Source organism: Hoplias malabaricus, chromosome 18 (assembly GCF_029633855.1).
Source record: "Hoplias malabaricus isolate fHopMal1 chromosome 18, fHopMal1.hap1, whole genome shotgun sequence".
Taxonomy (NCBI): Eukaryota; Metazoa; Chordata; class Actinopteri; order Characiformes; family Erythrinidae; genus Hoplias; species Hoplias malabaricus.
Window position 1 is genome coordinate 6,970,020 of NC_089817.1, and position 11,416 is coordinate 6,981,435.

General features: G+C 42.6%; 2 protein-coding genes across 2 annotated transcripts in view; one reads left to right on the forward strand and one right to left on the reverse strand.

The window, feature by feature from the left end:
* Window positions 1-1,022, reverse strand: part of adamts6 (ADAM metallopeptidase with thrombospondin type 1 motif, 6) — a 53,685-nt gene extending 52,663 nt beyond the window's left edge. Inside the window, exons 1-2 of the mRNA XM_066651168.1 lie at window positions 901-1,022; window positions 107-471 (exon numbers count right to left, since the gene is read on the reverse strand). Of these exons, the coding sequence (XP_066507265.1) occupies window positions 107-471; window positions 901-988 (453 nt within the window). The 5' untranslated portion in view covers window positions 989-1,022. The remainder of the gene's footprint in view (window positions 1-106; window positions 472-900) is intronic.
* A 5,589-nt stretch (window positions 1,023-6,611) lies between these two features.
* Window positions 6,612-11,138, forward strand: ppwd1 (peptidylprolyl isomerase domain and WD repeat containing 1). The gene is made up of 11 exons (XM_066651179.1): window positions 6,612-6,806; window positions 7,387-7,489; window positions 8,001-8,104; window positions 8,413-8,533; window positions 8,642-9,089; window positions 9,293-9,483; window positions 9,567-9,756; window positions 9,917-10,098; window positions 10,204-10,285; window positions 10,506-10,688; window positions 10,959-11,138. The coding sequence occupies exons 1-11, from the start codon at window positions 6,662-6,664 to the stop codon at window positions 11,100-11,102; spliced, it is 1,893 nt and encodes a 630-aa protein (XP_066507276.1). The 5' UTR covers window positions 6,612-6,661; the 3' UTR covers window positions 11,103-11,138.
* Window positions 11,139-11,416: the final 278 nt, after the last annotated feature.

An 11,416-nucleotide genomic window follows, 5' to 3' on the forward strand; every position in this document is an offset into this window, starting at 1 on the left:
TCACTTCTGGTCACGGTGTACCCCCTACACAGTACAGATTAGGGTTTTTCTGCTCTCATTACAAGATCACCAAGCCATTGATGAGCTGCCAGCATTGTCTACTCACCAGGCCTTTGCAGTTACTCAGTGCCACTCCTGTAGTGCTGTAATGATCCAGCAGGTATCCGACATAATGGCAATCATCCACCACAGAGTGCCGCCACTCCTGCCCCTCCTTGCCCCAGTACTCAACAGTGAAGTGTTTCGAAACCAGGTTGGGATTGAGCGTCAAATTCAGGTGAAAATGCTTGCCGTAAGCAGAGAGTCTGTAAAAAAGCCTAGTCTCCACTGGCTCTGGTCCGACATGGTCCAGTCCTCGTCTCCGTCGACCGGGCCGGTGCTGTTTCACAGTGTAACTCATAAACTCGCCCTTCTCATTCAGTCGAACTGGCACCGTGAGCTGGTAGTCCTCCAGGTGGGATAGAAACTCCTCTTTTCATTTCAAGAGGAGAAAATAACAAGAAGGGATAAGAGTTAATGGCACAAGCTGCAACTGTGTAGTGAAATGACTGTCTAGTTGATTCTACACTGTACAGGACAGTACAGATCCAAGGTGTATTCTTGGTTGGAGGTCTGCAAGATTGATGGGACGGTCACTGACAAACTGTACATCCTTTAAGCCTATCCATTTATTTTTGCACTTCCAGCAGTAGACATCTGGTTACTGCTATGAAATTGATAGGGATGCATTGATATGGGAATTTTGGGGCAGTGCCAATCTGATATTTCATGTGCATATACCATTAGTGAAATATAAGTAAAATGATACTATAAATTGGCATTATAGCCAAGTCAGTTAGAATTACAAAAGAATTTTGACACTCTACAGATGTTATTAATGCAATAAAATGAATACTTTACCTTGAGAACTGTAAGAAAGGCTCTGGGGATCAGCAGCGGCCAGTAGAAGGCTTAATATCCAAGTCAGCGTCTTCCACAAAATTTCCATAATTTAGAGAAGGTCTGACATGGGGTGGGGAGGGGGATGGGGGGGCTACACCAGGATTAAAACACTTCAGTCAATCCAGCCTTGCACCATAACAGGTCCATGGTGAGCATGCGTTGACGTTCGAGTCTGTGAGTTATCCAGGATTTAGAAGTCTTAGGAAAGTCGGATACTCCAGATTTGACATGCATTCGCCTCCGAACTTGTGTCAGCCATGAGTGGTGCGAGAATCCATGGGAAAATTACTTCAAGTAATTCCAAAGCAGCAGATCTATACAGGGAGGTTGTCTTGAACTATCCATTTGTCTGCCTGGAAATGAATTACAATATAAAGTCACAGTCAACGCTAGTGGAAAAGAAAGTCATTAGTGTTTGCATTTCATATTCTATTGCTATGTTCATCTAAAGGTCTGTTGCATTATGTAATGTACTTTTAAACTCCCAAATATGGGCTTTTTCCAGTTTAAATAAATTTTGTTTAAACAGCATTTTGGGGTTCTCGAGTGGTTCTGTCAACTGGGGGTTATGAGTTTCATTCCTGGTGATGCCACAACCATCCACAGCAAGAATTTCTGGGGAACAAAATCAGCCTTGCTCTCCTTGCTCATGGTGCTAGCATGGGCTTATGTGACAGATCTGGGTAGTTTGCATTCCTGCAGAATGTTACGATGTTCAGTGATGTTGCATTGGTGGCAGTTTAAAAAGAAACACAAGTTTGCCCCCTCTTCCGAGGCAGGTGGCACTTAAGGGAGCATCACTGAGCAGAGGAACTGTTAACAGCTAATAACTGGAGAGAAAATGTGGCAAAAACTTATAACCTGGGACAACTCTTTCAAACTTCAACTTTTATAAAATGTAAAAAACATATAAATATATATAGTTATGTGCACTATAAAAACGTTGAAGTGTTCAGCATTATCTACAGCCACTTCAGACTAGACCTTCAGCACATCTAAGAGCAACACCTGGACTGTGCAGGTTACACCACTTCACTTCATGAGCTCATATGTGATGAGTGGGATGCCAGATTGTGGCTTCAGGTGAATATTCCCCCAACACCTGCGATACAAGTTGAAACCACACGGCTACAAACATGTGTGTGAGGAACTTTTGGCATTTAGTCGCCTTTACTTTCTCCCCAAGCCTCGCACACGAAACAGCCCCTCACAGTTCCCTTATCTTGTCTAAGGGTGCGTGTTAGCCAGAGTCTGAGCTTGTGTTTTTGAAAACAGAAAGACGGGGAGCACTGTGAGCTGAGGGTAACGGCTAATGTTAGCGCTGATTTTTTTTTTCCACACAAAAATCCACTCACCGGATGAGCAGCAAGGATGAGGTCGAAATGCCAGTCAGAGTCTCACGAACAGCTGAAAGGAAAAAGCCCAAAGCTCTGAAAAAAAAAAAAAATACCCGAGCTTAACTGAGGCTAACTCTTCAGTGCAGTTTGCTTGAGGAACGTACACATTTTAACGTTAAGGCTGCAGAGCTAGCAAAGCACCGGCTCAACATTTGACTACCTCTGAAAGAAAATGAACCAAAAAGCCCAGACAGGCAGAGTTGAGTCTGGCTGAGCGTCTGAAACGTGTCTGACCCAGACAGCTGGCACCCGGCCCAAGTACATTACACTGGCCCCTTAAATAAGAAGAAAAAAACCACCCTAAATCACCAGAACCTCACAAAACTGCATTAAAGGGCTCATATCATGAGGGTTTTTGAAGTACAACTCTGTGGTATATTCTATACACACACAATGACGCTTTATTTTTAAACACAGAACCATTCACTCTACACTCCATCTGTGTGTTTCTAATTTCACTGTTATTGTGATGTCACAATAAAGAATTTGCATATAACTGCCTGTTCAGACTCGCACAGACTTGTAGCCTCGTGACCACTCCCACAGACGTTATAAGGAGGGTTTCAGCCTGGTCTGCTTTTTAAATGAATTAGAAAGCAGACAATAAGAACGTTCACATTCACTTTATATTAAACCCGGAACACACACAAACAACATAAAATAAAGGCTTATACCATCACCCTATAGACAAGCAGCTATACTATTGCCATGGCAATGTTTACAGGGCTGCATGCCTCCTTGAGTGACCAATTCTGCTAGAAGTCACACAGCAGCAGCCAAACTTGCCTTAAGTTTTAAAAGCTGAATCCAAAGTAGCCTTCATCTTTATTTTTGATGCAAAATGAGAAAAATGTATGAGCAGAAGCTATTTAAAAGGCATGCAACTTCTGTTTTATGCCACTAGCTCATGAATATTCTACTAGCTTAAGCTGCTAGCTTAATTGTCACTAACAATATATCTGTCCAATGTTTATAACAATCAATTGTACAAAAACCTTACAGATTGTCTTCCAAATGTAAATTAGTTTAATATTGGTCATTATGACAAATGACTAGTTTATTGTAGTTTATTGAGTATTTTGCTTATTTGGTCAGCTTCTTCACAAGTTCATTAAATCCATTTTACGGGTCTACAGCCTTGTAATTAACAGTGGAGTGCAACCCAGGAGAGAGCAGGCAATGATGCTGCAATGCAATAAGGCTGTGGTTATTACTGCTGTAAGTGCATTTACACGGTGTTCGTTTTGCCCTTTTATCTGCACGTTTATGCACTGTTTACTCTGCACTGCCTGGTAGATGCTGAACAGCATTTCATTGTCTGCTACTGCTACTGAGTGCAATGGCAATAAAGTTCTATCTATCCATCTATATATATATATATCTTTAAGTAATGTGCATCCTATGCTTTATTCCTCTGCAGTGAAAGACTGTAATAGAATAGTAGTAAAGGTATTTACCCTCTTCATTTCCATGCACTGTAGAGGATGCAGACAATGAACTGATTCTTCAGTTCAGTGCAGTGCTCCTCTCGCCTCAGTCCGCATCATGCCGACAGGTTAAAGAAGATAAAAGCAGTAGTTTTCCGGGAGTGTGAAGAGAGTGGCTGTTGTCTTGGCGAAGCTCCATGAATGATGAAGTTCACCTCCAGACTATGGAACAAAGTTGCTTCATTAGCACGTGCGCAGCTGTGCTCTTCACTTCGCTGTTGTTGTTGTTGTTGTTGTTGTTGTTGTCCTGCGGTTTTCCAGGTTGTTGCTATTGCTGTGATTTTGTTTGTTTTGTTGCTGTTTGCAGGAGAGCGATGCGTAATCCCCTACACTGTGGGTGAATGAGTGAGTGAGATAGACGGAAAATGTGTGAGAAAAGAGAGTGAGAGAGCGAGAGAGAGAATGAGAGAATAAGACAGTGAGGGAGTGAGCGCGCGCCGGTCTCTCCTCCGCTTTAAGGTTCGCACCGGTGACGTCACCACAGCTGTGCAGCGCGCATGTTCCGCTGTGCGGGGCCGATATGCTAATGAGGGGAGAGTGAGGAGTACAGACTCAGTTCATTAGCTCTGCACCATTAAAGGGCTCGTATTCTCCCATTTTCTTGCATTTTATATAATTTATTTTCCTCCTGAGGTCTGCTTGCAGTCATGTGCAGAATTTTTGGCATTTTCTAAGCGAATTTAAGTCCAAGTATAATAAATAATAGTAAATGTATAACATTGCATGTTACCAAAGAATACAAAATGGATATTTTACAACACAGTCAAACAATCAGAGCAAATTCTGTGGCCTTTTCTCTTATTAAAATAAACGTACTTTTTGGACATGGTTCATGAAACGTTTCCTGGTGCATATAAGAAAGCATACTGATGGCCCACTGTTTATGTATTGTTAATGTTTAGTTGGTTTATATAGTTCTGATTTATTTATACATCCAATTAATTGCTGTGTTAATGGTTAATTAATGAATTTATTCAGATTAGATTTATTTAGAATCAGCTCTGAGGCAAGACTTATATACCTTTACTAAGCATACACATCTGAAGTAGTAGTAAGAGTAAAGATTAAAGTAAACACTACTCCTCTGGACGTGTCTGGCTGATAATGACTGTTTTTGTAACAGGAGACAGTGAGAGTTAAGGCCTAAATTAATGAACAGAGCTGCTGACCCTGCAGTGTAAACAGCACTTTACTGGTCCTAGATTTTTAAATGTATACCTTACTGTCTGTCCCTTCATATCTCAGGGGATTAACAATGTATTGGCACTGAATATTTATATATATATATATATATTCCTTTTGGTATACAATCAATATTATCTTAATATATAGATTAGTGACTGATTATGTCTGTTTAATGTTTGTAGATCTGCATATAGTAAATAAACAAATAATTCTCTATTTAGTGTAACACAGTTTGAATCTTAGCAGGTTCCACTTGTTTCTTAGGACTCATGGCAGAAGCACTTCTATAAATTGATTAGTTCAACAGCGACATCTAGTGTTATATTTGTCCTAATACATTAAGGCTCCAATCAGGTCGTACAGGCATTAAAGTTGCACTATGTAAATTAATTATCGGAACTGGCGACCTCTACGGTGGTAATATGTAATTTCATGAGACGTTTGGAATTATTTTGTAACTGTGCTGTGTTCCATTTTATTGAGCAGATCTATGTTTGTAAGTGTATTTAAGAAGTTAAAGTGAACTGGACCAGAACACAGTGGTGGAAATATATTCTACTTTATGGAATAAGATTTCCATAAAAAGCATTATATACAATTTTCATTCATTCATTATCTGTAACCCTTATCCAGTTCAGGGTCACGGTGGGTCCAGAGCCCACCTGGAATCATTGGGAGCAAGGCAGGAACACACCCTGGAGGCCAGTCCTTCACAGGGCTCACACTCACACATTCACCCACGGACACTTTTTTGAGTTGCCAATCATTCTACCAACGTGTGTTTTTGGACTGTGGGAGGACCCAGAGGAAACCCACACAGACACAAGGAGAACACACTACACCCCTCACAGACAGTCACTCGGAGGAAACCCACGCGGATACAGGGAGAACACACCACACTCCTCACAGACACCCAGAGGAAACCCACGCAGACACAGGGAGAACACACCACACTCCTCATAGACAGTCACCCGGAGGAAACCCACACAGACACAGGGAGAACATACCACTCCTCACAGACACCCGGAGGAAACCCACACAGACACAGGGAGAACACACCACACTCCTCACAGACACCCGAAGGAAACCCACGTTCATGCCCCACGTTAAGCTCCGTGCCTTGTGAGTGAGCTCTATCCCTATGAAGGAGCTTTGTGCTCCATTACTCAAAAATAAATAATTAATAAATAAAGACGTCAGAAGTGGCTCAAACAACTTCTGCAAAATAAGACTCAGCTGCTCTTATATTTGAATGAATATTTCAGGCTTTGTCTCGCAGCAACAGAATAACATTATAGTTTAGCAGATATTTTTCCTCTTGACTCAGTAAAGCCATTTTTAAAAATATTATCAAATGTATTAGTGTAGCTGAGAGAACAGACTGGGATACGATTGTGTTGTAATAGCATTAGCTAACTCTCTTCATAAATGCACAGAAATTTCACATTAAATGAACAAATGTGAAAAGCAAACCAAAAAAAAACATTAACAGTTAATATTCAAAAGCACGAGTCACTTCTTTCTATTTTTTTAGTTTTTTTAGGAAAATGAGAAAATGTGAGGGCGCGCCCTCACCCTCCGTGTCCCCAGGTGGCGCTGTGGAGTTTACAGAGGCCGAGCTCAATCCGCAGAGGAAAACCGTGTTTGAAAATGGCTACGGACGCGCTGCAGGAGAGTTCAGAAAACAAACGCAAACTAAAGGAACAGGAGGAGCAGCCGGAGGAGGAGGGCGATGGAGGTGACTGCTGGGTCGGACCTATGCCTAGTGAAGCCATTCCATCCAAAAAGAGGAAGGGTGGGTTAATTAACTTCATTTGGGTTTTGATTCGGGAGTGAAGTTGGCTATTGGAATCCTCCCTTCCACCTTAAATAGTGCATTAAGTTAAATAAAGATATTTCAGTACTTTATTAAAGATCCAGAACCTACCCTTCACACAAAAATGACCTCATTTTTATCCCATCCTTTTTGACTCTAACATCCTAAGGGTGGGGGCGGCACGGTGGCGCAGCAGGTAGCGTCACACCGCTCCAGGGACCTGGAGGTTGTGGGTTCGATTCCCGCTCCGGGTGACTGACTGTGAGGAGTTGGTGTGTTCTCCCCGTGTCCGCGTGGGTTTCCTCTGGGTGCTCCGGTTTCCTCCCACAGTCCAAAAACACACGTTGGTAGGTGGATTGGCGACTCAAAAGTGTCCGTAGGTGTGAGTGAATGTGTGTGTGTGTGTTGCCCTCCAGGGTGTATTCCCGCCTTGCGTCCAATGATTCCAGGTAGGCTCTGGACCCACCGCGACCCTGAATTGGATAAGGGTTACAGATAATGAATGAATGAATCCTAAGGGTGTATAGTATGATCTCACAGCTTTGATTTTCTTTTGCAGTGCTCGAGTATGAGAGAGTTTACCTGGACAACATACCGTCTGCTGCCATGTATGAGCGCAGCTACATGCACAGGGACGTTATCAGTCACATTGCCGCCACCAAGTGAGTTACATAAAGGGTTAAATCTGGTTTTGGGTTTGCTTTGGAAAGGTGGGCACACAGCATTTGAAGTAATGAATACATGATTAATACATCAGACTGATAACAGTAAAAAAAAAAAATTAAATAAAGTCCTCTAATGCCTTAAAAGGCTTTGATGTCTAATGTTTACACTTTCCTTCAACTATAAATCAGTATAAGTGGATGTATGAATGTGCATTTAATCACTGCCTCTATCTCCACTTACTGAAAACCCAGGCTGAAAGCCCAGTCCAGCAGTTTAACAGGATTGGTTCCTGAGGTTTATGATGTAGGAAACCCTGTCTGAATCTGCTCCATTGAGATTGTCTGTGGATTACTGAAGTTTTAAACCTGAAATGCTCAGCCATGACTTATCTTTCTCAAGATGCCGTATTTAGTGTTTAAAAAACATTACAAAAATGTTATAAAGGGATAACAAAAGGCCTTCCAAAAGCACAAGAGGAACGTTGTCTATTTTGCCCTACATCTACAGGACAGACTTCATTATTACAGCAAGTCAAGACGGCCATGTGAAATTTTGGAAGAAGAAAGAGGACGAGGGAATAGAGTTTGTCAAGCATTTTCGCAGCCACCTAAGTATAATACTGTTCTTGAATTCCCACTGATATATGTATTGATTATAGGGTCAAACTGATGTTCTAAAGACTTTAATATCTGCATAATTCAGATGTTGTTTTTTCAGAGTTCTTTACGGTAAAATGTTAAGGCCAACTATAGAGAAGCTTACAATCTTAGACTACTTTACAGTGGTGGTGACATTTTATTTACTATCCAGACAGTCAGGGATATTCTGTTTCAATATGTAAAAATGAATACATAATTAATACAATGTTCGTTTCCAATGGTGTATACTTGACGGCTCATTTCTGATTCTCTGTCTCTAGGTGTGATTGAGTGTATTTCAGTCAGTGCTGAGGGTGCCCTCCTCTGCACGGTGGGTGATGATCAAGCCATGAAGGTGTTTGATGTTGTCAACTTTGACATGATCAACATGCTCAAACTTGGGTAAGATGTAAACGTATTGCTCTGTAATGAAGGACCAAACGAGTCCTGTGTTTAAATGTGTGTGTGGTTCCGTGTGAATGTTCTAATATGCTGTTGTTTGTGTGTTAGGTACCACCCTGGTCAGTGTGAATGGATCTATAATCCAGGTGATGCCATCTCTACCGTGGCTTGTTCTGAGAAAGCCACTGGAAAGGTTCACGTCTACGATGGTCGCGGAAGCCACGTACCGCTGCACACGTTTGATAAGATGCACTCCTCCCAATTGTCTCAGATCCGCCTCAACCCCAGATATCGCGTCATTGTCTCTGCGGACAAAGCAGGCATGCTGGAATACTGGACAGGCCTCCCCAGTGAATTTAAGTTCCCCAGGCAGGTGGACTGGGTGTTTAAGACAGATACAGACTTGTATGAGTTTGCGAAATGTAAAACGTATCCCACCTCCCTGGCATTTTCTTCCGATGGCAAGAAAATGGCCACCATGGCCACTGACCGAAAAGTGAGGATTTTCCGCTTTCTGACGGGGAAGCTGATGAGGGTATTCGATGAATCTCTAACGGTAGGTTTTCTTCTGTTCTAACCCCAACAGAGCTGTATGTTTAATGTCCCCTGAAACTCCTGTCTCCGCCACCTACCATGGGTATAACAGTACACAAGGGTCACGGTTCGGTTTGCACTTTAGCTTGAATCTCACGGTTTGCTATGAGTACGTTATCTTCTCATTTAAGTTGAACAGACAGTTGTGTTTGTGTTGAGTTACAGATGTTCACAGAGTTGCAGCAGATGAGGCAGCAGCTGCCAGACATGGAGTTCGGACGCAGGATGGCTGTGGAGAGGGAACTGGAAAAGGTGGACGGGATCCGTTTAACCAACATCATCTTTGACGAGACGGGCCACTTTGTGCTTTACGGAACCATGCTGGGCATCAAGGTCATCAACGTGGAGACAAACAGGTGTCTTACCTTGATTTGGAACAGTACAGTTCTCCTTTTTATTAAGCTTATGTAATAACACCTTGTTCTTTGTCTCTGTGCAGGTGTGTGCGCATCTTGGGGAAGCAGGAGAACATCCGTGTGGTGCAGCTGAGTCTTTTTCAAGGGGTAGCAAAAACTATGCAGGCAGCCCCCACCATAGAAATGAAAGCCTCTGATAACCCGGCTCTACAGAGCACCAATCCAGACCCCACCATCTTCTGCACAGCCTTCAAGAAAAACCGCTTCTACATGGTGAGATACTAAGCTGCTTGCAAAGAGTAGCCTTCAGGGCATGAAACATGTTAATGGGTACTGAGTAGACATTTATTTTCAGGTCTATACCTAGGCTTAAATGATCGCAGTAATCACTAATCATATAATTGTATGCGTATCATTTTTCCTGACGCTACAGTTTACTAAGCGGGAACCAGAGGACACCAAGAGTGCTGAATCTGACAGGGACATCTTCAACGAGAAGCCATCTAAAGAGGAGGTCATGGCTGCCACTCAGGCAGAAGGACCAAAGAGGGTCTCAGACAGTGCCATCATCCACACCACTATGGGAGACATCCATATCAAACTGTTCCCTGTGGAGTATGTGCCTTTATAGTCATTATAGTTTTGTTACTGAGGTTTTTCCATTAGGACACATCTGTCATCATCTTACACTGATTTTATATGTTTATGGTTGGCTTTCAGGTGTCCAAAAACAGTGGAAAACTTCTGTGTTCACAGCCGGAACGGATACTACAATGGTCACATATTCCATCGTGTCATCAAGGTATGCAGTTTGTGTTTATTGCAGGGGTTCTCGGAGTTTGTGAACTACACCACTGCAGTTTAGTGTTATCTCTTATGTAGTGTAGCTCATATATTCATCATCTTGGGTATACTTTGCAGCACCCTTGTGTAGGGATTTCTCATGCTGTTTCTTCCTTATTGTTCTCCTCTCATGATTGAAAACAACACTGACTAATAGACCTACTTATCTGTGTGTGCAGGGATTCATGATCCAGACCGGGGACCCCACAGGGACAGGGATGGGTGGGGAGAGTATCTGGGGTGGAGAGTTTGAAGATGAGTTTCACGCCACTCTAAGGCATGACCGGCCTTACACGCTGAGCATGGCCAACGCAGGCCCAGGAACCAACGGTTCACAGTTCTTCGTCACGGTTGTCCCCACTGTAAGAATGCTGATCCTTTTTTCTCCAGAAAAATGTTCTGAGCAGTTTGGGATTCATTCATAAAGTGGCTAATGGCCAGTTTTAATTTGCCTTTTTTAAAGCCGAAACTTGTAGATGCAATGAAACACCATACCATATTTTCAGAACATTGTTAACCCCAGTTGCATATAAATAACTTACTTTTCAAAAATTGAACCTGTACTGTCTGCGCAGCTGGATTTTCTCATTTAGAGTGTAAGTGAAGCTAAATGTTTTCCTGTTTCTCTTTAGCCATGGCTGGACAACAAGCATACAGTATTTGGAAGGACTACCAAAGGAATGGAGGTGGTCCAGAGGATCTCCAATGTCAAGGTCAACCCAAAGACAGACAAGCCCTATGAAGATGTGAGCATCATAAACATCACGATTAAATAGATTCCACACGCACTGCAGATTGTCTTGTCTGTGTTTTGTACAATAAAAAAAATCTTAATTTTGCTACCTTTTGTGTTCATTCATTCATTCATTCATTATCTATAACCGCTTATCCAGTTCAGGGTCGCGGTGGGTCCAGAGAATCATTGGGCGCAAGGCGGGAATACACCCTGGAGGGGGCGCCAGTCCTTCAAAGGGCAACACACATATTCACTCACACCTACGGACACTTTTGAGTCACCAATCCACCTACCAGCGTGTGTTTTTGGAGCGTGGGTGGAAACTGGAGCAATGGGAGGAAACCCACGTGGACA